The sequence below is a fragment of the Camelus dromedarius genome, chromosome 5 (genome assembly GCF_036321535.1).
Source record: "Camelus dromedarius isolate mCamDro1 chromosome 5, mCamDro1.pat, whole genome shotgun sequence".
In the NCBI taxonomy this organism is placed as follows: domain Eukaryota; kingdom Metazoa; phylum Chordata; class Mammalia; order Artiodactyla; family Camelidae; genus Camelus; species Camelus dromedarius.
The window spans coordinates 14,553,650-14,580,924 of NC_087440.1; the positions used below are offsets into that span (position 1 = coordinate 14,553,650).

Sequence of the window (27,275 nt, forward strand, 5' to 3'; positions counted from 1 at the left end):
TTGGTTACTGAGTGACACCTGAGCCTATTTCTGGCATCTACTATGTCTGTCTTCTCCTCTCTTCCTGCTTCCCCATTCGTACTAACTCTGAAGCTGGCCCCATGTGTACTGCTTCCTCCAGCCCAAGGTGCAAGAGATTTTAACTGATCAAGGCAATAGAAAGACTTTCCTGAGTGAGTCACACTCATTTCAATATACAACTTTAGGAGAGGCTCTGAGAATGCCTCAATGAGGCACAAGAAACACCTTCTTGCTGGAGAAGCTCACTCTCTGGGGAAGTAATTTTGAGCAAGGAAGGGTGTTGGGGAATTTTTTTTTTTCATTAATTTGGCTTCAAGAGAAAAATATTGCCTAAAAAAATCTGCTGATGAAAACACGGGATGACTCCACCTCTGGAAGGAGCTTCATTTTCATGTATTTTGGTAAGAAATTTGGCTGTTAATTGGGATTTCAGTCACTCTACCCACTCAAGGGCAAGATGATAAGCTTCTATCAAACTAAGCGTCTAAACGAACCTGAGACTCTACCAAGGTCAGAAATGCTGCACTTCAAGCCAAAAGATCTTTCTTGGGCTTGCTTGTTTTGACTTCTAATCACAAATTTGTCTTGTCTAAGTCTCCAATCACATTATAAAACAAAGCACCCATCTCTACAGTACAGCATCCTCTGAAGCAATAGGAGTCCTAAATGTACGTTTTGAGGAGTTCTCTAATTTTTCTGGCCCTCTGATTTCCACAGGACTTTAAATTGCTTCCCCTGAGATCAAGCAACACGAGATGGTTTTGGAAATGCTGAACCCAATACATTATTATAACATCACCAGCATGGTGTCTGGAGGTGTGCCTGTTGCCGCTATGGCAATCCTGCTGCTCACTGGCTTTCTCCTCTTGGTTTGGAATTATGAGGACACATCCTCAATACCAGGTAAGTCAGTCATTTAGTTCTGTACCTAAGATTTTTTGCTTGGGCTTTTGGTCCATGAGGGTAAAGAAAATTTTACAAAAGGACAAAGAACAAAGCTGAGGAGATGGCTAAACACAATGACAATGTTAGCGAGTGAGGACTCAGGAGAATATTTTTAAGCCAGTTATCTGCACATGTTAAATAAACTATTAAAAAACATCTTAGATACTCCCTTTCAGTCTGCACTTTGCTTTAGTAAAATAGAATTTACACAAGTACCCTTTAAAGTAAGTTTAAGAAGGGATGGAGCAAGGTAAAATTCTAGGGCGTTTTTTCCTCTTTACTCAAATATACTCCGGTTTTGCTCTGAAGGTGAAAATATTTCTGGAATGCCTTCTGTACTCCCTTCCTTCTCCCTCCCACTTTCCCTCATCCCTGTCTTCTGCCTCTCCCTTTCTTGAACTTAGTCCTTCTCTATCCCGCTCTTCATTTTCTTTTATTCTTGGGTTGTAATATTGGTGCCACTACAAGGGCTGGGTGGGACGTGGACAGTGGAAGAAAAATGGGACCACTAGAGTTCCCTTGGAACCATCACACCCTGAAAGAAACTTCAACAAGCTCTGTGGATCAATCAAAAGTAGAACATCATATAATTACCCAGATAATTACAGTAGAAACCCCACCACTCCACACTATCAGATTAACTTACAAATAACCAGACTGTATTTTAGTTATCTGGGAAAATTCCTCATGGCAGACATGTGACCACAATCCAATAGGACATATGATAAGGCATGGTCATTAAACACTTTCACGTGTGGTGGGCCTCTTCACAGGGTGATGCTGAGTGGGAGTGTGGGGTTGGTGCAAAGTGTCCTGGGTCTGGATTCTAGAGCACATAGTCCTGTGGTTCTCAACCCTGCCTGAGGTGAGTCCTCATGTGGATTTTTAAAAAATCTCCCAAAGTGATCTTCCTGAGCAGTCAGAGTTGAGAGCAAAGTGAGGAGCCCAAACCCTTCATCTGGGGAAGGGAAAACTGAGACCAGAAAGGGCATCTGCCTTGTCCAGGCAACTCCCTATGATAAGTATGAGAAACTGTGTTCAAACTCCTCTTTCCAAAGGTGAGGGGCTAAAGACCAGAGAAGGGAAATCACTTGCCAGCACCTCAGCAGGAAGGAAACTGGGAAGGGGGGGGGGGGCACCAGGAAGTCCTAAACCCCAGGTGGATGATCATTTTGCTACCAGGGAGCTTCTAGTTCTATGCTTTCCCTGGGAAAATGTGAAGTCTGGTCAGAGCCCTCTAGTGGCCCAGACTGAGATCCTGTGACTCCTGGCTGGGGAAAGGAAGGTCAGGACACTGTTCTTGTTGGATGGTTCTTACTGACCAATACTTCCGGATTTCTTTTGCTAGATTCCTCCAACCACTGTCTCTCTCTGGGTTCTTGGTTTTATAGGCTGGAGATTCTCAAGGTCAGTGAAAACCAAAGAATTAACAGGTGGTATAATAAGCCAAAGCCCTTAAGTAAGTTACAGTTTTCAAAGCAGTTTCATGCAGTTTCAGCCATGTTCTCTTGTGAACCTCCTGGTATTCTGGTGAGGTGGGTGTGCTGAGGCCTATTTTGCAGATGAAGAAACTTAATACTTACAGAGGGTAGATGTCCACAGCTAGTAAGTGATGAAACTGGGACTCAGATATAAGCTTCTTCAACCTCCATTTACCGAGAGGCCCTAGGATATCTGATGCTGGGGGCAAGGGGCCAAGGAGTGTGCAAAGATGACACACATAGGCAAAGGACTTAGTGCCAGGGAGGGCTATGATGGCTGGGGGAGAAAAGAGTCACTCCTACTTGAGGGTTTTGTAAGCTTCAATTTGGGGAAACTGCCCCAGTTCAAAGATCTCTGCCCAAGATTCCAGGTTACCTGGCACCTGGCAGCTGTCCCTTCCCCAAGGACACAGGGCCATGCCCAAACGTACACGTGCATCCTCTCCCCAAGAACCTCTCTCTGCCCTGAGCACCACATCCCTAGGAGGCACTGGGTAAAGGACATGGCAACAAAGTCCCCCTTTCCCCATTAAAAAATCTGTTTTACAGAAAAGTGCACAAATAAATGGGTCCTCACAGTCCAGCACAAGAAATGTTAGCAGCATCCCAGAAGCTCCTCAGGTGCCTTTTCAATCATACCCTCTCTCACCTCTAGAAGTAAACAATCATCTATTTTGTGACGATCACTCTCTTGCTACTTTATAGTTTTTTTCACCTAATTTCACATTCCAAACAATATACCTTGATTTTGCCTGGTTTCACATGTTTTAGCAATAGAATCTTACATTACTATTCTTCTATCTTGCTTTTTTGATCACTTTTATGCCTATAAGATTCATCCAGGTTGTGGCATGCAGCTGCAGTTCATATGGTATGCATGAACATCTCATGGTTTAATCGTCCATTCTACTGTTGATGAACATTTGGGGTGTCTCCAGTTAGGGGCTACTGTGAACAGTGCTGCTATGAACGTTTGTGTGCACAGGTTTCTTTAGGGTGTATACCTAGCATGGAATGCCACAGTGGGTGGGAAGTCCCAGCTGTTGGCTTCATGGAGGCTGTTCCTGCAGAAAAATGCAGTGAAGTATTTCCTGCTCCTCTCAGGGTGTGCAAGAGGCTCCCGCAGTCACCGCATGCCTAGATAAGCACTCCTGAATCTGAGAAGCAGAAGGCAGCTTAATGTGGATGCAACCAGTATTTACCTAATAGCCTACCAAAATCTCTCCCCTCCTAGAGCATCCTTCTCTCTAGCTGGAGGGTGTAAAATATACAAGTAAATGAAAGAATCACACTAGTTATACTTATCATACCATCTCCAGTCTCTAACTTAGAGCTAGTGTTTTTACCTAGCAGCGGCTCAGTGTCTCCTGGATGAGTAAGGCTGCCTATGGCTGGTCGCTGAGGACTCCAAACTCTGCGTCTCTTCTGCTTAGAGCACTCAGGTTCCCAACCTAAGCAGAGTTCAGTATAATCTCTCCTTTGCAGCAGATACAGGTCTCCACTGTCATATTTGAAATTTGAATTGTGGTTCCTAAATACTAAGACTTCCTATATAGCACCAAACTTTTAAATAAAACATAAAAAGCACTGCCTTTCATTTATATGTTTTTGTTGCTTATGGGCTTAGCATATGTTTATGCTAAGTAAGTGTTTGTTGACTAAGTCTATTCCCAAATAGAAAGATGTTTGACTTCACATGGACTGAATGTATGAGATAAAATGATATTTTTCCATTTTTATGAAAATGTAATAACATCTAAAATACTCTAAATAAGGATAACATTGAAAACTTTATCCTTTACACATGTCTAATTAACTTCAAAAATTCATTCAGGAAAAATTTATTGAGTATCTACAATGTTTTAAGCTATAAATATTTAGTAAAGTATATTGTTATTTTGCATATTTCAGTTAATAAGAGGTCAGTATATCTGATGACATTTTAAGGAAATATGTATAAAATCAAAACTGCTTGCTTAATTCTTTTTGAGAACTTAATGACATTATTTTAAAATTGTCAGTTATTTACTAACAATACAGTGTTATCAGAACAATTCTAAGATTAAGAACTTTTGACCCAAAGAACCCAAATCCTTGTTTTTGTCCTATAGACATTAACGAAGAAATTTAAAGACAAAAAAAAAAAAAATTCTGACAGTCTTGTCCACATTTACCCAGCTACTGCAAGGTTATGAGTAAACCTTTTTGCCAAATTTGGGGCTAAACTTCAATTTAGATGATTTACACAAAAAATCAGATTTCATAGATAATTATATAACTCTTGTCCATAATGTGACATCACAGTACTATCCTGGTCAGTTGTGTGAGTTTGGCTTCATGACCATTTCACTGAAAGAATGGAATTAAAGGAGTAAGAGATAGAAATGTTGTAACTTTACAATAAAGCTCCTAAAACCATTCCAAAAAGTTTCTGACTCACTTTTCACCACCACCACTAAAATCAGCCACCCTGTTTGTTCTCTGATATAAACAACAGCAAGTTCGCTGGCTGTTCACTGGATTCGTGCTCTTCACAATTCTGTCACCGTCTACATAAGCAAGGGTGTGAGGGCCACTGCTCTTCAGTAAAACCACATCACTGAACTCAGACTCTGGTCTGGACACTGATCAGACCCACTGCCTCATTCCTCAGTGCTTAACTTTATTTGGTCTAATGAGATTTAGCTGAGATTCTTTTCTTAAACGGAATCCTTTTCGAAAGAGGAAAAAAAAAAAAAAAGAAATGAATGCTTTTTGTTTGCACATTATCTTTGCAGACCATGTTCCTCACAGTTCAAAGGATGACACCAAAACACAACCTAATTCAAACCCACCCATTTCACAGACTTGTACTTTCAAACGCAAAGTTTTCAGATAAAACTAGGCAGCCAGATCGATCCGTCAACACATCACTTGTTCTGGCTTTCATGCTTGTTACTAGAGGGACTGACTGAGCTGCATTTGAAACTCACGGACACCACTTAACACAGCAAGAAAAGAGTAGACACCTGCTCCAGTTGATTCGGAATGAAATGATAGAGACCAAATGTAACTGGAGTGGTGCGTACCTTGGACTGTTTTTTACTCATGGAGCCGCAGATCCTCATGTTAAGCTTATGCTGTTGTTTTAATCGTTTTTCAAATGTGTGATTCACCTATATACATCAGAAGATGTAAAAGAACGTTTAGATAAAAACAACAGGAAACAGCAGTAACTTCAAGCAGTTTGTCTTTTTGGTGTTGCTGAAATACTGACTGTGATCTGATGACTTCCCTAGGTCCTGGCTATTGTCTGGGAATTGGGCCCCTCATTTCCCACTGCAGGTTCCTGTGGATGGGGATCGGCAGTGCCTCCAACTACTACAACAAGATGTACGGAGAATTCATGAGAGTCTGGATATGTGGAGAGGAAACACTCATTATCAGCAAGTAAGTCTGTTACTAATCAGGCACATATTTTATAATCAAGGCTGGGGTTTTCTCTTTTAAAGAAGAAACTTATTGTGATATCTGGCCATCTTTGTTTCTATATTTTTACTACTTATATGAAGGTGAGTAATTTCTAGATAAAAATCTGAAATTGTAGACAAGTGCAATGATTAGGCTTTGCTTGAAGCCCCAGGTACACAGATAAAGAATTCTGGAGAGCTGCAAAATTATTCAAACTCTCCCTGAACAGTGAATATAGAAACTCAGATGCACGTGATTCGGCTTTGACAAAACATACTTTAGGGAGAGGTATCATCTCATTTGCTTTCCTAAGATGTTGAGTTTTATCCCTAAAATAACCATTAAAACAAAGAACAATAACAGAAACAAAAACCTGAGACAAAGAAATCTGACTGTATCTATTTCCAAATGTGTTTCTAATGCCAGGGCACTGAGAAACTCTAGAAGGGTAGTCAGTGGAAGAAGGCACCATTCATATGCTGCTACCCTATTGGTGACTGGGTGCCAGTGTCCTTGTGAGTGACATTATGCAAACCAGGAACAACATTACCTATGAAAAAATGTTCCCCTCACTCTCCCTGCTCTGTTATATTTTCTGGATAACTTTAGCAGATTGAATTCACTCGAGGATTAACCAAATATGCACTGACTGTGAAGAATTACTTTTGTGAAATACTCATTTTCTTATTGAATGATCATAGAAAACGCACAGTTTAAAAGAAAGCAAACATCAGTAGATGTTCTAGACATTCAGCTCTATTTCCTAGATTGTCAGCAAAGCTACCTCTAAGTTGTCACATTAATGAGTTTTTATATTTATAATCCTTGACAAGATTTACCCACAAACTAAAACTGAGCAAGAGGTTTTTACTGATATTAGAATTATTTGATCAGATACCCACTATCGCCCAAAAGTAAGTGAAGCATTTCTGGAAACTACATTGGGTTTTTTTTCAGGCCAAGATGACAAACATCATTTTGTAAAACACCATGATGAACTCAAAGCCCAATTCTTTGAACCAAATACATGAAAAAGGGGAGCAGGGAAGAAAAATCTGCTACCCTTCCAAATATTTCTTACTCTACCAGAATGCTATTTTCGACCAAACCGGTGCCTAGATAGCCACCTGGGTTTTCTCTGTTTCGCTCGGTGTGGTGTTGTAAAACTTCAAAGAATAGCTAAGGCAGACCACGTTTATACAATTAAACATAAATAGCCTCAGGTGGAAATGTTGTTTCATTGGGTTCATAGTGAAACAGTCCAAGGCTGTGGTTCTAAGAGCGGGGTCCCTCCATCAGCAATATCCACATACCTGAGAACTTGTGAAAAACGCCCATACTTGGGTCCCACCCTGGCTCACTAAATAAGGGTCTGGGGGTGAGGCCCAGAGATCTCTTTTCACAAGCACCCCAGGTGACTCTGAGGCACACTCCAGTTGGAGATCCACTGCTCTAATTACAAGAGCAGAGTTAGTCCTTCATTTTACTTCCCTTGGTCTACTGAGCGCTGCTCAGATAAACTGGAGTGCATTTGGTATGTTCTCATTTTCAAAATCAATACTTGACTCACTTTTACAACTGACTAGTCTCAAAATGTCCTAGAACCGATGATAACTGGGCTTGGGGGACTGGGACACAGGTCCTGCTCTTTCATTCCCCAGCACAGCAAACTGCCTTCTAGCCCTCCTCAAGTCAGTATCTGCCTTCCCTGTCACCCCCTGCCCTCAGACACAGGTGAAGGGACCCACAGGCTATTTCTCCGAAAGGCTACTGCCTGCAGCTCAGGACCTAGAGCAGTGCTTCTCACCCTGGCTGCACATTAAAGTCACCCACTGCCCGGGCCTCACCCCAACTTTTACAGTCTCTGGGTGGGGGGACCCAGGCATCAGTAGTGTCTACAGCTCCCCAGGTGATTCCAGTGTGCTGCGTGCGAAGCTTGAGGGAGAAGAGAAAGTAAGATGCTTCCAGGGCAGTGGGGCCCTTCCCTGGGGTTAGGGAAAATAGCTAAGCAGGTTGGAATGGTTTTGTCTCACTGTCTTACCCTTAAGTCTAGCTCAGGGGGTGGGAGTGCAAGTCCAGACCTGGAGGGAAGAAGGAAGCACGTGAGGAAGGACTGGAGGACCAGAACAGAAACTGCTTGTACACACTAGATACTTAGATCACCAAATAAATTCCCAGGAACCCCAAAGCCAATTCCTGAAATAGGAATCTCGTTACGGTGCCCGTGGCTTCTGACCACTCTGTTGTCCTCATCGGGAACGTGACCTTAGCGACCCTGACAGAGTCAGGTGCTGATTCACGCTGAGGACCTGGACAACAACCCACTCCGCCCCTCTCCCCGCTCCCCCAGCTCCTTCCTTGTCCTGTCCTCACAGGCTTTTCTCTGGTCGGAGCCTCCGTGTTCTCCTTAATTGCCTCTGAGCCGCTCAATTTTGTTGTTAAGGGCTGAGCTCCCCTCAGGAATAGGACATGTTTGTCCCCATCTCCTTCCCTGCCTGCTCTTCTGGTCCTTCCAGAACTACCCGTACTTCTTGAAAAGACCCCACTGGACCTCACAAAGCTTTTTCTTTTTCTTTGGATAGTTTGGCAGATTTTTCCTCTTCTGAAAAATATGACATCTGTAGTCATTACAACTGTGCTGAGATTATGGCCCAACTTCTCAAACTAGCTAAGTCCTGAAGTGGTGGGGGCTGCAGAACTTCAGGTGGGGGGACGTCAGGAAGGATTCTGCTGAAGCAACTGGGAGCTTTGGGGGAAGATCCACCTGGTCATCTGTGGATAAAATATGCTCGATTCCCTGGGCAGGGATGCTCTAAACGAATGAGGGTCTACAGACGTCATGCAAGACACTATAGGTCGTGTGTATATATTAGTGTTTGTCATGAATGTCAAACAAGAATGTAAGTAGCATGCATTCCAAGGGGACTTGGCATTTAACATGCTAACTAGGGTCATATCTGTGAGTCTGTTAGCAATTTATATACCATTATGGTTATACTATTTATATGTCTGTTTTAATTATATATAAATTTACAGTGAATTCATTAGTTATTCTGCAAATATGCATTTATTGAGAACTGACTATATGCCAAGTACTGGATGATGCTAACCTATCATAGTCATTATTCACTCTCCATTCATTCACTAAACAAATATTTATTGAGAACTTCTTGTGTACATCAGTAATCATGAACAAACCAGCCCCAAATCCCTACCCTTCTGGACAAATATACTGTTACATTGCTAACACACCAACCGTGAAAAGGTAAAACATATGTTATCAGTAAGGTGACCAAGTGTCTTGCTTTGCCTGGGACTAGTGGATGTCCCACGATGTGGGACTTTTAACGCCAAAGCTGAGACATTCCTGGACAAACCAGGGTGGTTGTCACACTATAAGCAGGTAGAGAAGTGCTATATAGAAGATGAGATGTCTGGAGCGAGTCTGGGAGGGTGAGGTAACAGGATCCTATTTCGGATATTTTGACTTGACTCACCTAGAGGACACAGTTGAATGGGAGGTTAAGAAAGAAGGTCTGAGCCTTCAGACCCTCCACTGTAGTCAGAAACTAGCAAAGGAGGCTGAGAAGGGCAGCCACACAGAGAACAGAAAAACTAGGAGAGTGTGATGGTCTGAAAGCCAGGTGTAGAATGCGGTCAGGGAGGATGGAACTGTCAACCTTCCGGATGGTGTCACATGACTGGAGAGAGACAGGAGCATTGTATTTAGCACCAGGGAGGTCATGAGTCTCTTTGGCAAGAGCAGTTTCAATAAAGTGGCAGCGGCAAAAGTCTGACCCTAGTAGAGAATCCAGGGAGAAGAATCAGAGGCAGCAGGTACAGACAACCCTTCCAAGGAGTTTGTCGTAAGGAAGGCAGAGAAATGGAACAGAGCTGAAAGGGACGTTCTGTCCAAGGAGCTTTTGTTTGTTAAGATACAGGATATTATAACGTGTGTTTTGATGGGAATGATGAATTACAGAGGAAAACTGATGATACAGGAGAAAGGAGTGTGTTAGGGAAGATGTGAAGGGGCTCCACGTGACAAGTGGGGCTGGCCTTGACAAGGGACACAGAAGTTCATCCACAGTAACAGGAGGGAAGGTTGAACACATGGGCACAGATCCTGGTGGTTGAAGGGTGCAGAGATTCTAGTTGCTTATGCTTTTTAGTAACACAGGAAATAAAGTCTTTAGCTGAGGCTGAGTGGGGAGGGAATGGAGCTTAGTGGAGAGAGGGCGAAGAATAAAATAGTTATCCAAAAAGGTGAGATTGGATGGACTAGGAAATGTAGTAGAACTGCCTTGTGCACCAAGGGCCCACTTGAACTTAACTGAGTCCTGCCTGTGTGTATGTGCGCGCACCTTTGCACGTATGGATTTTTCCCCAGCCCCATTCAGCTGCCAGGTGCCAGCACACAGTGAGCTAAGAGTTGGATTTAGCCAGAGTTGAGGTTTTACCAGGCAACTAGAACACAGCATGGGGAAGGTCAAGGAAATTGAGGATGCGTGGAAGGGAGAGACTCTAATGATTCACAGTTAAATATTTTTCCACCTCCCTTGTAGAACAGTTGAAATGAACACGAAAATTGAAAGAGCAGTCCTCCTACGTTTTGCCCCCACGACCTTGACCTTCCGAAGAGATGAGCTCTGTTGTCTTACAGGATGTCCCACTTTCCAAATTTTGCTCATTGTCTCATTATTGTGTTATTTAACATACTCTTGATTCCCTGCATTGCTTACAAGCTGAACACTAGTTCAAAAGGCTCAGTGTGATTCAGGTTAAACGTTTTGTCACAAAGCTTTCTTGTTAGTCCTGGGCACTTCCTATTGCATCACAACAGGAGACCAGGAAAGGCAGTCCCATATAACTGGTAGGAAATTTGATCAGGTTAGGGTGGTCACCGTCAGATCTCTGTTATAAGGATTCTTTTTCTCTTGCAATGACCCCAGTATTGAAGCTGGGTAAGTGAGGATATTAGAGGGCAAAGGACAGGGAATAGTTCGTAGGATTGATGGAGCACAGGACAGGTCTACGCAAGGCAAGTGTATTTAAATGTTTGCTACCAATTATTCCATTGATTGTCTCCCCCATATTTCTAGTACTCATCACACTTGAATCTGGCCACAAGTGTGTGAGTTCTTTAAACTCAGAACAGGAGGGTGGCTTCCTCCTTACCACCCAAGAACTTACTTTCTGGCAACTTTTCGTTTTGAAGAGACAGTAAGTATGCCATCTTGGGAGCTGTCTTTTGACTTTAGTCACCTTTAAAGAAGAATAATGACCCCAGGGACAAGACATCTAACCTACCCACTGTCCCTTTGAGCTTGGGGACTCGGTCTCTGCTCAGCAGTGAGAAATCCTCACTGTCCCAGTCAGTCAATCAATACAACATCCCCCTCACCTGGTGGTACAGGCCGGCCCACACTGTGGGAAGGAGGTCTCTGCTGTCCGCCCCCAGAGTACTCTGGGCTGGCATCCCTAGTTCTTCACCAACCTTCTCGTCTCCACTTTCCTGATTTACTCCGGTTAGACAGGGCCAGCCTATTTTTGAGGTTTTAAATTGCTTGTCCTCAGCCAGTCACACTTCCCTCTGCATGTGTATCCCTTGTGGCTTTCCTGCTGTGTTCTCTGCCAAGCCAGAGCCTCTGCCTCAGAATAACTGAGAGGGTGGTGCCCCCTAGAGGACACACTGATTTTAATCATTAGCTCTTTATTAACTAACATTTAATTGGGTGAAGTTGGGGTGTCTTATTCCCTTTTTTAAATTATTGAGGAATTCCTCCAAAGAAACGGGCAGGCCAATGTCTTTTATGAAATATGCAAGAGCTCTAGGGTCAGAACAGAAAAATACTACTCTGCTAGTTTCCTAAGTGCTTAAAATGTGTAGATACAACTTTGTGAATAAAAGAGTATACAAATTACTTTCTGCGTTAATTATAGAATGAGGTAGGGGGAGGAAAGAAAGTGAGAGTCCTGAAAACTTAATGAAGAACTTCAGTCCTTTCTATAGCAGGATCTTTTTCCATACAGGACAAAATTTGGGCTATCTTTTGGTCAAACTAACACCGTGGAATACAGATAGAAAAATACGGACTTTTTTTTTTTTTTTCTTACAGTTACTAGGAAGGGAAAAATTTGTGCAAAATTCAGATAATCTGATGAATATTATCTGGAATTAAATCAAGAGTATATTTGACTTAGTAGAGAGCATTTTATTTGAAAATAAGGTTGTTTTTTTTTCCTGAAAGAGATAAAATAAATGATTCATTAATATAGTAATTCTGTTTTCCTTACTCAGCACTGCCATCATTTTAGGGGCTCTCTTTTAATGTTCAAATAGGACTTTGGAATCCATCACAAATGTCAGGGTTTGGCTAATACTTAGCCCACAGGCTAGTCTACTCAGCCAGAGGTGAGCTCTTTTGGCCCAGTGTCTCCCAGGGGAAAGCATTTTCACAGGCAGTCACTGAACAACCTCATGAAGGCAGAGTCCTCCTTTTGGGAGCCAACTGTTAACTTGCAGAGACAAACAAGTAAGGAGACGTCCATTCCGTGCCATGTAAGCACCAGTTACATAGCCTATGGTAGCCAGTCCCCATCTCAGAGGGTTGTATGTTCTGGAAACACCAGCAGTAGGAGAATTTGCAGTTGAGAAACAAACTTTCAGTGAAGTGGAGAAGAAGCAAAATTAAAATCAACACATGAAAAGTTCAACAGTATTAAGTTCACCAAAGTAAGAAAAAATAGCATCTAAAATAAGGCTAACCCCAGAAATACATTATGCATCTGGAATTTGCACAATCGAGCACAGTGCAATTCCTTCTATCTCCTAGCCCCTACGTGCCAGAAGATAGCCAGATTCTCCCTCCTTTGCAGTATCAAAAAGTGTTTATAAATTTATTTTACTGTCCTGCAATAAAGTGCATATTTTCTTTTTATTCCTCTGCTCAAATGTTTTGCCGCTTTCTACTGTTGTGATCTGTGTCTCTGAACCCCACCCTGGCCTTGGAGACATGGGATAATTGATAATCCCCATGTGGGAAAGCTCTGGGGGATCTATTTTAACTATTTTAATTTTTTGAAGCTGCAGAATCACGTATGGAGAGAAGTCACTCTCCCATGCTTACCTGTTACTAAGGGGAATTTGCAATTGGCCATGTCCCCACGTAAAAATACTGTGGCTTAAACCCTGTAATCTGAAAAGCTGGTTATCTTCCCCTGTAGAAGAGTCTGGAAGATGTGTTTGTTAGACCTTTGTTAGGACAGAGAGGCAGAGGGTGATATATGAGAACTTGCCTGTGCCTGAGCACAAACTCTGGTCCTTTCTCCTCAACAGCACAGGGTCGGTCGAGGGCCCCATGCCTCAGAGGTGACGTTACGAGGGTTATGGATAAAAAGGCTGGACCTTGGAGGGAGGTACTGAGAGGTGACATTTCTTTCCTCCCTCACTCATCATAACCAGACAACCCTGTGGCTAAGGGTTTTGGGGCGGCAGCCTGCACTTCCTTCTGCCCTGGTCTGTCTGACTTGTATCCTCACTGCACTGACTTTCCTCTGTACCTTCAGATAATCTGGTTTGACTTCTCCAAGTGGAGTTTGTGTCCATTCTTTGCCGACAATATAGATACTGGATTGGCACTTATGGAAACAATGGACATACAAACACCACATGTCCTGCTTATTACCTCCTCTATGTTCAGATAAACCCCATCCCATCAGTATTCATGGCCCCTTCATGTGACACACCATAGAGGGCTAACCGTGTAGCTTATTAACTCAGGACACTTGGACTTCCAGTTTCCTGAAGGAAGCTCATATGGTCACAGACACCACTTAGGCTTCACCCACGTAGCCTGCTTCTCTCTGGGCCCCGCACTAAACTTTTCCAGCCTCAGCCCCTTTCCACAGGAAATACAGTCACCTGCAGCATTTCTTCATTTTTCACTTGGTAGATGAGAAAAGGTTTATACCACCCACTCCCAATTCTCAACCTCGTGAGTTCCCAACAGACATTCTTTTTCCCGAAGTCCCTCTTTTGCTGAGCAGAGAACCAGGAGTCCTCTCCTCCCTAAACCCTCACACACATAGGTTCATCCCAGCTCTTTCTCCTCTACCCTCTCCTGTGCTGCTTGTATCCACCATCCAATAAACCCACCCCACCTCTATCCTGAAGACAGTAACTATCCACTTATCCTTTATCCTCCCAATTATTAAATTATTTCAATGATCCATTTACCCATCCAATGTCACAGCCTAACTTCTAAGCAGTCTTAATAAACCATCTTCTGAACAAAGTGACTCTTCTGCAGAAGACTTCTGGACCACTATCCTAAGAAGATAATATTCTCCTCACATGTGCAGGCCCCATGACTTCTTCAGCTAGGATTTTACAACATTTTGTAACTCTCATTGCCTTATCGTGCCCAAATTGGACGGAGATTGGGGGCAGGAAGAGAGTCCTGGCAGAGGAGATGGGGGGAGGGGCTGCCTCCTCTTTCCTAGTTCCTCGAAGATCCATCACAGACTTTAAAAGCTGGGCCTGGGGTGGGGATAGGAGGCACTGGAAGAGGACCCAGGAAGTTCAAGGAAGCCTGGGCTATAGGCCAGGTTGCAGGGTTGCCACATCGAGGGCTATCTAGTGGCTCAGCACGCCCTGTGTCCTGGGAGAACTCTGTGACCCTGGAGACCTTCATGAGTCGTGATGGATGCAGAGCCCTAAGAGAGCTGCTGTCACCATCACAGAGAGTCTTCTAGGCCCACCCCAGTCAAGCCCAAATCAGAGGAGCCCAGGAGATATCCTTCCATCCCAGAATGATACCCCATTGGAGGGCCAGGCCTGATTGGGGGACACTGGGGGGGGGGTGGCACAAGGAAGAAGGGCTGTTTCCACACTAAAGAGGTAAGGCTTCAGTTAACCAGCAACTCCCAGTTCTGAGGCTCACTTCTGCAGGGGCCACACTGTCTGGAGAAGGGCTGCGTGGGGGATGGATGCTCTCAGGTATATGGTGGCGTGGAGGGTTCATTTCTTAAAGCCTTGCAGCTCTGACCACAGTGCAGGGTAGTATTTTAGTGACTTGGAGTTAGAGAAGAAAAAGAAGTAGCAAATACTGTGTGTGTGTGTGTGTGTGTGTGTGTGTGTGTGTGTGTGTGTTTTATCTTAAGTGATACTAAGAAAGCAGGTAGATAAAAATGTGTGAACTGGAGAAAGAGGTTCTTGTGCTAACACAAGTGCTTATTTAATCTGAATACTAGAAATTATGCATTTCATTTAGATCAACATGCTTTTGCTAACAGAGGCCCCATGGTAGACAAACACTTCACAGTGAGTTCAACTGACATTTAACAATTAAACTCGAGGTTTGCCTTCTCTGCAGGTCCTCAGGTGTGTTCCACGTAATGAAGCACAATCACTACGTCTCCCGATTCGGCAGCAAACTTGGATTGCAGTTTATCGGCATGCATGAGAAAGGCATCATATTTAACAACAATCCAGTCATGTGGAAAGCTGTTAGGACCTACTTTATGAAAGGTACTCAGCTATCTCGCTACATCCTGCTCTTTCTCTTAGAATAATCCTTTTTTGAAATCATTTTTAACTTCTGCTGCCTCAGTTTGAAATAGTAAGAGCTAATATTCATCATACATGTACTATCTGTATAGTAGGCACTGTTTTAAGCACTTGATCACACTTTAATCCCACCACAACCCCAAGTGGTATATACTCTTATCACTTGTGTTTAACAAATGAGAAAACTGAGGCAAACAGAGGTTAAGTATCTCGCACACTTTCCACCAATCACAGATGGTCACATTAAGAGACAACCCCAGAGCCTAAATATTTAACCTCCACAAATTCTGTTCTTCTTGATGCACAATTTGATGAATGTGAAGGAGAATTGGCATACTATATACTTAATATTTAAAGTCTATATACTATACACTTAAGGTCGCTTCAATGTGTCATCCATATTATTTGATTTAACATAGCCAATGTTTGCTGTATCTGTGGCTGGCATTCCAGATATTTTAACAGACAATAGGGAGGCCTGTATATATCATCTTATTCAGCCTCTGAGTTTTATATTTAAGGAAATATATTTGTAGAGAACTTCTGGTTAAACCCCAGGCAACATAGCGAGGAATGTATGAGCAGGGACCAGACCACAAGCCTCTTTATCTAGTGATTTCCTCCTTTACTACATGCTGCTGGAATTGAAGCCTTTGTGAATAAGCATGACGAATCTTTGACATTAAGATCAAACAAGTGTCTGGAAACCGTCTCAGTGATGGAATTGTAGGTCTGGGTTGCGAGATGGGTTGTAGGTCTGACCATGCACCATGGATACTCTTCTCTCCAGCCAGCCTCGGCAGTGAACCTAGATGCCTCCTATGTGGCTGCTGAGACAGTGAAAAGCTATGCCTGTCCCAGCAGAGAGGTGATCTTCCCACTGCAGAGCTGCCCATCACCAACACTCAGCAAATTCTGTCATAGACTCCATTGTCTTGGTTTCCTATTGCTGCTTAACAAATTAACAAAGTCAATTAAGAAACCGTTTGTCCCACTTGTGGATGTGACAGTCACCTGGAAGTAGTATCCTGGTCTTTCATATGTGCCAAGTCCCTCCTAAAATCAGGAAGTATGCTGCCAACAAAACTTTCCTTTTTATACAGGCACGGAAATGGTTACAGTCTAGGACCACTCACCAGGTTTCCTGTTTTGCAAAGTCTGCCTTCAGGGGCCTCTGTAGCACAGCTGATTTGTTTTGTTTAAAGACTCTGACTTTAACAGCAAGTCTGAATAAAAAAGATATAAAAAAGAGAGGTTACTCCTAAAAACAGCTTAAAGAAACTTTGAACAAAGAGAGAAAGGAGAATTTTAAGAGTTAAACTCTCTTGAGATCTTCCTAGAAGCTCATAAATAGCCATCAAGTTTGTTTGATTTCCTGCCTGAGACCAGTTTTTATCAGTTTCACTGCCATGAAGCAACAAAGAAGAGCCTGGGTAATTCCAGGGACTTAAATCAATGCACATCATCATTATGAGGGAGCTAGATAAAAAGTGTGGTAAATTAAAAAAAATTCTATGATGAAAAAAGTCAGAGAATTACTAGAGTCCAAGTTTTAGTGAAACAAAGGAAGATACATAAACAGTATATAACCTCCTAGGAGATAAAGGGGATAATGTGAAGGAAGAAGTTGTGTTTGTGTGTCTGTGTCTGTGTCTGTGTGTGTACTGCAAATATACCATATACTTTTCTCTTGAAACTTCATGATTGTACAAATAATGGAATCTATTTAACATACATAATATAACTTAATCCTCCTTCTGTATAAATATTTACATTTTCTTAACTTTTGCCATTTTCGATAAAACTTTATTCTCTTAAGGATAAAGAATTAGTTCCTAACTTAAATTATTGTACATTCTAAAATATAGAAGTAAAAACATAAGCATTAGGATCACTTCTAAATTCATTTCAAAATACTACATTTATGAAACTACTGGACTTACATATTTTTTACACTATCAATTCAAATAAACAAACTATTTAAAAACAAGAGTTAAACTCTCATGTTAGACCACATACCATCTCGACCCCTTAGTTGCTCAGATGGTCATGAGCAGAGCAACTGGATATATCACAGCCAGTTCCCTCTACCTGGTTTCATTCATTCATTCATCTATTCATTCACTCATTCATTCATTCCTCTCTTTGACACCAAAGAGAGGGACACCACATACTGTGGACTTAAAGTACAATGCTAATATAATAGGTTGTCACTGCCCTGAAAGTGTTCCCAGTCCTATGAGGAAGACTGCTAAGCCAACAAAAAATTGCTTCACTGTTACAGCATTGACTGTGTACAATAAATCTGGGAATAGCTTGGGAAGAAACCAAAATTAAGAGAAGGTTATGACTGGTAAATTTTTAAGACTAGCATTTTACACATATGACCTACAATTAAACAGGAAGTACTTTAGATAAAAAAGATAAGATACACTTTAAATAGTTCTGTAGCAATATTCTGATACCCACTGAAACGTACAATATCACCCTGGCCAAATCCAAACCTTCTTTAGAGGGAAATGTATACAATAAATATGGAAAATCCGTGCTTTGTGATTTATAACCACAATTACTAAATGCTTTATTTGCAATCTCACAAATGATTTGTCATAGTTAGAACTAAAGTGTAACTTTGAAGTGTGTTTTTAAAATATTTACTTATTTACTCATTTATTCGTTTATTTTTTATCATAAAGGTGATACATGCTAGTAGAAAATTAGCAGAATATACAAAAAGAATAAAAAATAAGATAACAATTTACACCCAATTATTGAATAAAAGTTTCTGAGCAATTAATCTTCAACCAGAAAAAGCCCACATCGCCTGATTTTGTGTGTCCTGGAGTTGAGAGATAGCTCACGCTGTCTCTGATGTGTACCCTTCAGCTTTGTCCGGCCCTGGCCTGGTGCGCATGGTGACAGTCTGTGCTGATTCCATCACAAAGCACCTCGACAGGTTGGAGGAGGTCCGCGATGAGATGGGCTACGTGGACGTGTTGACCCTGATGCGGCGCATCATGCTGGACACCTCTAACATGCTCTTCCTGGGGATCCCCCTGGACGGTACTGAAATTTTCATTCCTGGGACTTGACATTCTGCCCTTTATTCAACAGGGCGTGAGAAGGGTAATGGATCCAAGTAAAGATAGGCTGTTTTGTACACTGTTCTTCTTTAAATGCTTCTATTATTTCCAAAATTTCTTCCTGGTGTGTCTGCCTTGCTCAGTTATAAGATTATAAAATCCATACTAGGGGCTTAATTCTTTTCTATCACTCCTCATTGCTCTAGGAAATACGATTCTACCCACAGTTAACAGACATGATCATTTCTTTGGTCATGAATATATCCTATCACCAAACCTATGTATTTAACCATTTCCAACCACCCTTTTGGGCGTGATATCTACATACATATATATACACACAAACACATGCAACACATGTGGACATAAATATACATAGACACCTCTCTTTTGAAGCCACCAAGTGTGAGAACTTTGACTTTATCTAACTGAAAATAAAGGTCAGCTGCTGCTGGAAATGATAATTATAAGAACCATTAATTTAGTATCTACTATGTGCCAAGTAGTACAAAAAGTTGCTTCACACAAAGTTTGTCATTTAGCGTTTAGAACAACTCTGGCAGGATGTCTCAATCAAAAAGCTGCTTTCCACACTACATTACAGAAACAAATACTATAATACATACATGCAACTCTACCGCTAACAGAAGAACAAACATTACTCGTGTGCCTTCATTCCATTCTGCTGTTGTCAGCTGAATGGAATTTCTCCTGACTTGATTTCTAGCAGGGTTCATTCAGTCATACATTCATTCAACTAATATTTATTGATTGTCTATTTTATGTCAGTCATAGGTTCTGGGGACAGAGCAGTGAACTACAAAAAGTTCTTGCCTTCAAAGAGTTTACATCCCAGTGGGGTTATGGACAGTAAACAGGTAACCATCTAGTAATACATGAGGCAATAATAGGTGCCTTGAAGGGAAAACAAAGCAGGGCAAAGTGCTAGAAAGTGAAGGGGAGGTCTGGGGGAGGCTGAGGCTATTGTGGAGAGGGTGGTAGGAAGACCTCTGTGGAGAGGACATCTGAACATTACCCCAAAGGAAGTATGACCACGCACCACGTGCAGATCTGAGGAAGCACATCATAGGCGTTAAGAACAGGCACAGTGTTCTCACTTGTCCAAACCAGCTGAGCTTTAACACCTGTTCCCTGACTGACCACACTGGGACAAGCAGACAAGCGATACGACCTCCCTCTTTCTCCACTCTCCTTGCCTCATCTCCCCGCTGTTTAATTATTCCTTACAAGAGTCTTAAAATTCTTATCTGACTGACATTAAGTTGGGAGCCCTGTCCACTCTGAGGACTTGAGTCACAGCCTCTTGCCTGATCTGCTTTAAGACAGAGACTCTGAAAGTCCTGCTTGCCTGTTCCACACACATCTCTCCCAAGGCTTGACAGCTACATATAAGTTCCTGCTCCTCGGTTCCCTGTTAGCCTTGATTCTTAGGAGGGATCAAATGAAGGGAATTGTACAGCTCTGTTAACTTATGGACACAGACACTGGTGCTAAGAACCTGCTTAGCTCATACAAATTGTGTATGTGTATATTCCTGCTGCTCTCCGGTCCTTGTCAAACTCTCAATTTGCCTGAGAGACCCAGTTCAACAAAGAGGAAAGGACATTGCTCTGAGGTCAGATAGAACCAGGCTCCAGCCCAGGGCTTACCTGCCACACTGGCTGTGCAGTGTTGGGTAAGCTTCTTCATTTCTATGAATTGCAGTTTTTGTCTCTGCAAAATGATGACATATCACTCCCCTAGCAAGACTGTCAGGACTAACAGAAGTCTCATTTATACATTACCTTGCCTTATATATGATCTTTAGCAGTTGAAAATAAATGTCTATACCCTTTCCTTTTGTATAATTTGAATACAGTAGAGGTTTTCTTTTCTCTAGTATTCAATTTATTTCAAAACATCCTTTAAGAGCTGACTGTGCACGAGACTCAGAACAAGGCCTTGAAGAGTCCAAGATGAATTCTACCCACTGGACCAAAATATAAACAGCACAGTGGTGTGATTTTTTCCTTTTCATGTGCCAGAATCAAGGCCACAACAGCCATAATTACTAGGACCCTTCTTATTTCCCATGGTCAGGGAAACAGGAGGGAGGTGGAATCTCAGGCAAGGAGAAGCATGTGAGAATCCAGCATATCTCTTAATACAAAGTTGAAAATGGCAAATCTTGGTTAACTTCGCCAATCTAGATGCCAAGCAGAATAAATCACTGTTGATTTGTGTAGTGACATTCACGTGGCTGAAACGCCCACTGAAAGTGGAACCGTGCCCTGCTTAGAATCCCAGATGGTAGGAGAGTCTACGGCATCTTCTCCGACCAGCATAACCTTCTTGGGCTCACATTTTTGCTCAACTGCTCTTCTCTTTTTCTGTCTTTTCCAGAAAGTGCCATCGTGCCTAAAATCCAGGGTTATTTTGATGCGTGGCAAGCTCTCCTTCTCAAACCAGACATCTTCTTTAAGTTTTCTTGGTTACACAGGAAGTATGAAAAGTCTGTGTAAGTAACACACTTTGGAAAACTTTTCGGTGGGACTGGACTGGTGTGTGCTGTGTCTTAGATATTGCTGGGCTCTTCGGCAAGCTTTCTCCTCTCCAGAACCTCAAGGGAGCTGTTGATTAAGTTGCTGATGAAACACTTACAGCAATTTGGCAGCATGTGGCCAGACCACGGAGTAAGGGAAGCCTTTGTCCTGGGGCAGCTTTTCACGTAGGAGGCTGAGAGCTCCATCTCTGGGACTGGGACACTGCAGTGTTTGTGTTGAAGAGAAGGGTTACCTGAACCTGTCATTATTATTTGTCAAAATTCTCTTTGCATGTCTGGAAAAATGGAAACATGGTATCATTTTATTGTTTTGTTGCCTCTAAATGAATTTCACTTAATTCAACCTGAATTGACAGTAGTCACAAAATAATGTTTTCATAATGCACTTCAATAAAAAGTGGGAGATATTTAGTTATGTGTATTTTATCTTAGGGATCCTGTGATTGTAATTAAATGGCTTAAATACTGTGGTCTCAGACTAGTCTAGCAGAAGACTGGACAAATGCCCAATAGTCTACAGGATAATCTATGTGTTTTCAGAGTGTAGCGGCCAGCCAATAAACACTGCCACCTCTAACCACCAGTGGAAAGCCCAGGGGATCTAGAGGAAGACAGACCTGGTTTGCATCCTATCTCTACTTAGTAACCAAATGACCTTGGGAAATGATTTAAAGTAAAATATATCCTACCTTCCAGGGTGGGATATAGGTGAATGAGATCCATGTATGTAGGGCCATTAGCACTGAGCATAACACATAGTAGGCACTAAATATGTTAGCTTTCTCCATCCCTCTGTTCGTATCTTCCCCGGGTCTTTGTGACCATCTTAAACTCTCCATCTCTAAAAGTTCCCAGACTTGTTTGAAGGCCCAACTTCATCCTGCCTGTATGTTTTGAAATTAGTAATATTAGCCTCCAGGGCGGATGTCAACTTGATGTTATTTATATCTTCTCAAGTAGTTGATGTATATCAGGTGGATGATTCGGACACTTGGCTCTTTATACATTTCACTTAGTTTCCACCAGAGCTTATTGTGACTTGAACCAAGATGGTAAAGGGTTCCTGTGTTCACTATGGTCTGATTTTTTGGTGTTTTGAAGAGTCTTATTGGTCAGCAGCTAAACTTGGTCATTAGTTTAACTTTGGTATGGTCAGCAGGCCCATAGAAACTTCTTGCATGAGACTGTATAATGGTTCTGTTCCATTTCATTAAAATTAGCTCATCAACACTCCCTATGTATACAACATTTGCCAATGATTACTAAACTAGTTTATATCTCCTATGTTCTAGAGCAGTAAAGAGCTAGAGGATTTTTTTAGTCTTCTTCTCCCCTTACCCTTGCAATAATGCCAATGTTTGTTTTTCATTAAGATATAAAAGACATATAACATTACATTAGTTTCCATTGTACAACATAATGATTTGATATTGGTATATATTGCAAAATGATTATTATAAGTCTAGTTAACATCTGTCACTATGTATAGTTATAACATTCTTCTTCTGATGAGAACTTTTAAGATCTATTTTCTTAGCAACCTTCAAATATGCAATATAGTATATTAACTGTAGTCACCACACTGCACATTAAATCCACACGACTTCTCATTGTAACTCAGGTTTGTACCTTTTGGTGCTCTCCATCACTCATTTTGCTCCCAACCCCTACTTCGTGCCTTGGTAAACAACAATCTGTTCCATGTATCTATGAGCTTGCTTTTTTGTTTTTTTTTACGATACTACCAGTAAGTGAGATCATATAATATTTTTCTTTCTCTATCATACCAATACTTTAAAAAATATATTGGATTTAGCCTTTTGGTACCAGTTTTTAACTCTTAACTAGATGTTATAGCCATGATTTTGCTACCAATATTCACATATCCTGGCTAACTCTAGTTTCTTAACTTGAAGTGTAATATATATGTAATTTAAGAATATTTGCAAAGAATTAAGTATAAATTCAGTTATTCATGGGCACTAATTGCTTCGATTAAATTAGATCATTTTATTTAAACAAATGCAAATGAATCCATTTTTCTAGATGTCCTAACTGACTACCGATAGATTACATTTTCACTTTTTATTTCCAGCAAGGATTTGAAAGATGCTATGGAAATTCTGATAGAAGAAAAAAGACACAGGATTTCCACAACAGAGAAACTGGAAGACTGCATGGATTTCGCCACTGAATTGATTTTTGCCGAGGTACACACCTGGACTAACCATAATTCCCAAACAACATGTGTATGACTATGTACAGGTGTCTAAAAATCCAATCCTGTTTATTGTTCCATATTTCTGCATTTAAATACTTGGTCTACTATTTTTATAATGCCCAACCCAAATAGCCCACTATTAGACATCCTGGTAGCTCTGACCTTTAAGATTTAAACTATTCTGTGTCTGCACAATACAAAATATAAAAAAACCAGGAAGTCCAAAAACACTAAACATACAGAAAATGGTTGAATTATTCAGCTTTCAGCTGAAGATTGTTACAAAAAATGTTCATTTCAATCCTAGAGATGTAATTTCTATGATTTCATTTTGTTGAGGTTGTTGATCCTTGAGTGCCACCTCCCCTCCTGTTCTGAAACATTTATTCACTTTACCAATGTTTCTCCCCCTTTGCAATTGTTCAGAGACGTGGTGACCTGACAAAAGAGAATGTGAACCAGTGCATATTGGAAATGCTGATCGCAGCACCGGACACCATGTCTGTCTCTGTATTCTTCATGCTGTTTCTCATTGCAAAGCATCCCCAGGTTGAAGAGGCAGTAATGAAGGAAATCCAGACTGTTGTTGGTAAAAATTTATCAAATAAATCATACAGCTTAGAAAACTATTCTTTCGGAATATCAGTTTCCATGTCCTAAGAATCTTAGGTCAAAATCTTTATTAGAATCCACCCAGAGAGCAAAAAAGCAAGTCATTGTGTCGCATTTTCACTATGCCAGATATGTGAAAATGATAGGTCTTTCTGTGTTTTCCTAATTATCAAAAAATGCTTGTTGAAAAATTTCAAATAATAGAGAGATGTGCAAAGTAGAAAACAGTATCAGCTGATTCCTTCCACCCTGCTCCCCCGTCTCATCCCATAACCATGGGGAACCACTGTTAATATTCTGCTGTGTATTCTTCAAGGTCTTTTTTTAATGGCCACATGAACATGTATATATGGTTTAATTTATCTGTATTTAAAAAAAAATGGGATCATCCACAAGGATCTGCTACCTATCAGAGGCAAAAGGCTTTTGAGGGTCCACCCAGGGAAATGGCTACCCCTTATGGCAGTGTTTCTGGCTTTCAAGCAGCCTGAACCTAAGGAATGCCTTTGGTTATCTTCTCCATCATCTTCCCTCTACCTCCCCATCCCAGATAAACATGCCCATTAGACTCTTAAGTGTACAGAGAGCAGTATGTGAGGAGCTGGGCTGTAAGAGTTCTCTGACCAAGTGAGACTTTCCTGAATATCACAGTTGTACAGGAGACAGGGATGCCTCAGGACCCTGGGTTGATTTTGATTCTGCAAAAGTGGTACCCCATTTGAGGATGCTTGGAAGCTTTTTCAACTTTGGGAGTCATCTGAGCATCTGTGACCAGTGTCAGGCCAATCTGAGACAGCCGGGGTGTCCGTTAATTCTCCAGAGGCATGCCTTTCACTGTAGTGGGGAGAAGAGGATTTGCCACTGTACCAAATCACGTCCTTGATGAGATGGGGAGGAGGGACTCTCAGTGATATGTTCTGACAGATGACTGCATAGGACACCAGAAGAGAAAATTACTTTGAACCTGATTAAACTCACCGTCTCACTCTGACTAGAGAAGGCATGAATGTCTTCTAGAATTTAGAGTAGGAGACAAAACTCACAAACCACAGAGGCCAGGCAGATAAATGTTTGAAGCAGACTGGGTAGCTCTACGTGATGCTGCAGAGAGGACGCCCCTCTAAAAGGTTCATCAGACACTCAACTTCAGCCCATTGTTGCCAGGCGGGAATGTGGATCCAACGTTACCTGGTTTTTAAAATTTTTCTACAAATTCAGACTTTTCTCTGAAAAACTCATGTGTTAAAATAATTGACTTCAAATCTGAATTTTCGTAAGACATTCTGTAGATCAAACATAACATACTTGGCCCAGGTTGCTGGTTTACATTAGAATCAACGATATAAATTTTTTCAACCAAGAGCAAACTGTTCTGCGGAAAGTACAGGAATTTTAATACTCATCACATGTTGAAACTAACATGACGTCCTTTATCCTTTTTATCTGCTCCCACAGGTGAAAGAGACATGAGGATTGATGATATGCAAAAACTGAAAGTGGTTGAAAACTTTATTTATGAGAGCATGAGGTACCAGCCTGTTGTGGACCTGGTCATGCGCAAAGCCTTAGAGGATGATGTCATCGATGGCTACCCGGTGAAAAAGGGGACCAACATTATCCTGAATATTGGAAGAATGCATAGACTCGAGTTTTTCCCCAAGCCCAATGAATTTACTCTGGAAAACTTTGCCAAGAATGTAAGAGCCCTTCCTTAAAACACTTGAAAATGTCAGCTGTTAAATCCGCTCTGGTTCTGTGTTTGTACCATGTGCTTTTCATTCCATTTACTCATTCCCTTCCCACCTCACCAGGACAGCATGTTTCCCCTAGTTTGGAACACGGCCACCATGTCTGTCCTCAAGCCAAGGAGGCTGGGTCTCCAGTTCTGGGAAATGTCTTCATGGAGGCCACACAATAGGTCAAAATGTGAAAAATTCAGGCCCTTAAATCTGCCTAAAATTCAGCAAATTTTGTTTAATCTAACCAACCCGCTTTTCCATTTAAACTGATCACTTTAGAATCATGTAGATTCAGCTGCAGCATCACCCAAGCCTTCGAAATCCGTATGTGCTTCAGCTGCAAATCAGATGAGATGAACAGATTCGGTGTTTGCAGTCTGCCTTTGGTTCCCCAAATGGCCCCACAAGCAGTAGGCCCCATTCTAAACCAGCTTGGGAACTGGGAGAGCCTCAGCTTGGACTTTTTCTATAATTGAAGTGTGCTAGAGATTCTGCCTTCATTATGTCAAGTTTAGGCAATGAGGTTTTTTAACCTGAATTATCCAGATAGTTCCCCTGTGCCTCTTTTTCCGTTTTCAATGGGGAAGAGACATGATCTCAATTAAACCAGTTCTCTAATTCATCCTGTTTCTAAATGAGCAACCTGCAGCACGTTGGCAGTTGGTCAAAAAAAAACTTACTGAGGATCTATTAAGTGCCAGGCACTGTGTAAATCCAAATGGGGATGAGAAAGACAGAGGAGTCCCATTAAATATTTGTATAACTAAAAATATGCAGATGCTTGGAACTAATAGGCAGGGAATCTACACCTCTGCCTACGTTTGTCCCTGTCACCAGGCTCTATGGCCTGGCACAAAAACGATCTTTGTCTCCGTGACGGGCAGAAGAGTAGTGACGCTGTGGACGTCCCACAGAGCTAGCTGAGTATTTTCCTGTCCGAGGCTGTGTCTCTATCAAGGAGTGAATCAAACTGGATGGAGAAAGGGGCTTCTCTGAGTTAGTCACTCCTCTCCGTGAAGGAGCCGTATGGCCAAGAGGCCAAAACCAAGCGTTCTGACTGTGTTTTCAGGGTGAGTCAGACAGGGAGGCATGGCTCTAGCCTTACTACTCTGGCTAACTGTCTGACTGTTTTCCTAGGTTCCTTACAGGTACTTTCAGCCATTTGGCTTTGGGCCCCGGGCCTGTGCGGGAAAGTACATCGCCATGGTGATGATGAAGGTCACCCTGGTCACGCTTCTGAAACGCTTCCGTGTGGAGACATTGCAAGGCCAGTGTGTTGAAAAGATACAAAAGAATAATGACTTATCCTTGCATCCAGATGAGACCTGCAAGACCAGGGACCTACTGGAAATGATTTTCATCCCAAGAAATTCAGACAAGTCCCTCGAGCACTAAAGAATGTTGATCAATGCCTGCCCTGGAACATTGCTGAACAGTATTCCACATGGAAACCACCATCTTTACCAAGAGGTCCTCCTCACATGAACATTTCATAGCGTTTTATAGGCTTATCTCCTATGAGTTGTCAGCAAGCCAGGAGATACTACTCTTCTGAGCTTATCTACACCAGAAACCAGTCTGCAAGAGAA

General features: G+C 41.8%; 1 protein-coding gene and 1 long non-coding RNA gene across 2 annotated transcripts in view; one reads left to right on the top strand and one right to left on the bottom strand.

Annotated features, from left to right (window-relative positions):
• LOC135321386 (uncharacterized) overlaps nt 1-16,677 on the bottom strand; it is a 57,799-nt gene extending 41,122 nt beyond the window's left edge. Inside the window, exon 1 of the long non-coding RNA XR_010381116.1 lies at nt 16,605-16,677. This is a non-coding gene — a long non-coding RNA (uncharacterized LOC135321386). The remainder of the gene's footprint in view (nt 1-16,604) is intronic.
• LOC105086637 (aromatase) lies at nt 630-27,081 on the top strand. Its single transcript, XM_031453063.2, has 9 exons — nt 630-924; nt 5,726-5,876; nt 15,275-15,429; nt 18,355-18,531; nt 20,955-21,069; nt 23,210-23,324; nt 23,762-23,924; nt 25,403-25,644; nt 26,824-27,081. The coding sequence occupies exons 1-9, from the start codon at nt 777-779 to the stop codon at nt 27,079-27,081; spliced, it is 1,524 nt and encodes a 507-aa protein (XP_031308923.2). The 5' UTR covers nt 630-776.
• Nucleotides 27,082-27,275: the final 194 nt, after the last annotated feature.

Excerpts from the sequence above, each read along its gene's own strand:
- LOC105086637 (XM_031453063.2), top strand. The coding sequence starts at position 777 with ATGGTTTTGGAAATGCTGAACCCAATACATTATTATAACATCACCAGC. Across the intron at positions 15,430-18,354 it reads TAGGACCTACTTTATGAAAG|CTTTGTCCGGCCCTGGCCTG; the intron begins GTACTCAGCTAT and ends TGTACCCTTCAG. Across the intron at positions 25,645-26,823 it reads TGGAAAACTTTGCCAAGAAT|GTTCCTTACAGGTACTTTCA; the intron begins GTAAGAGCCCTT and ends CTGTTTTCCTAG.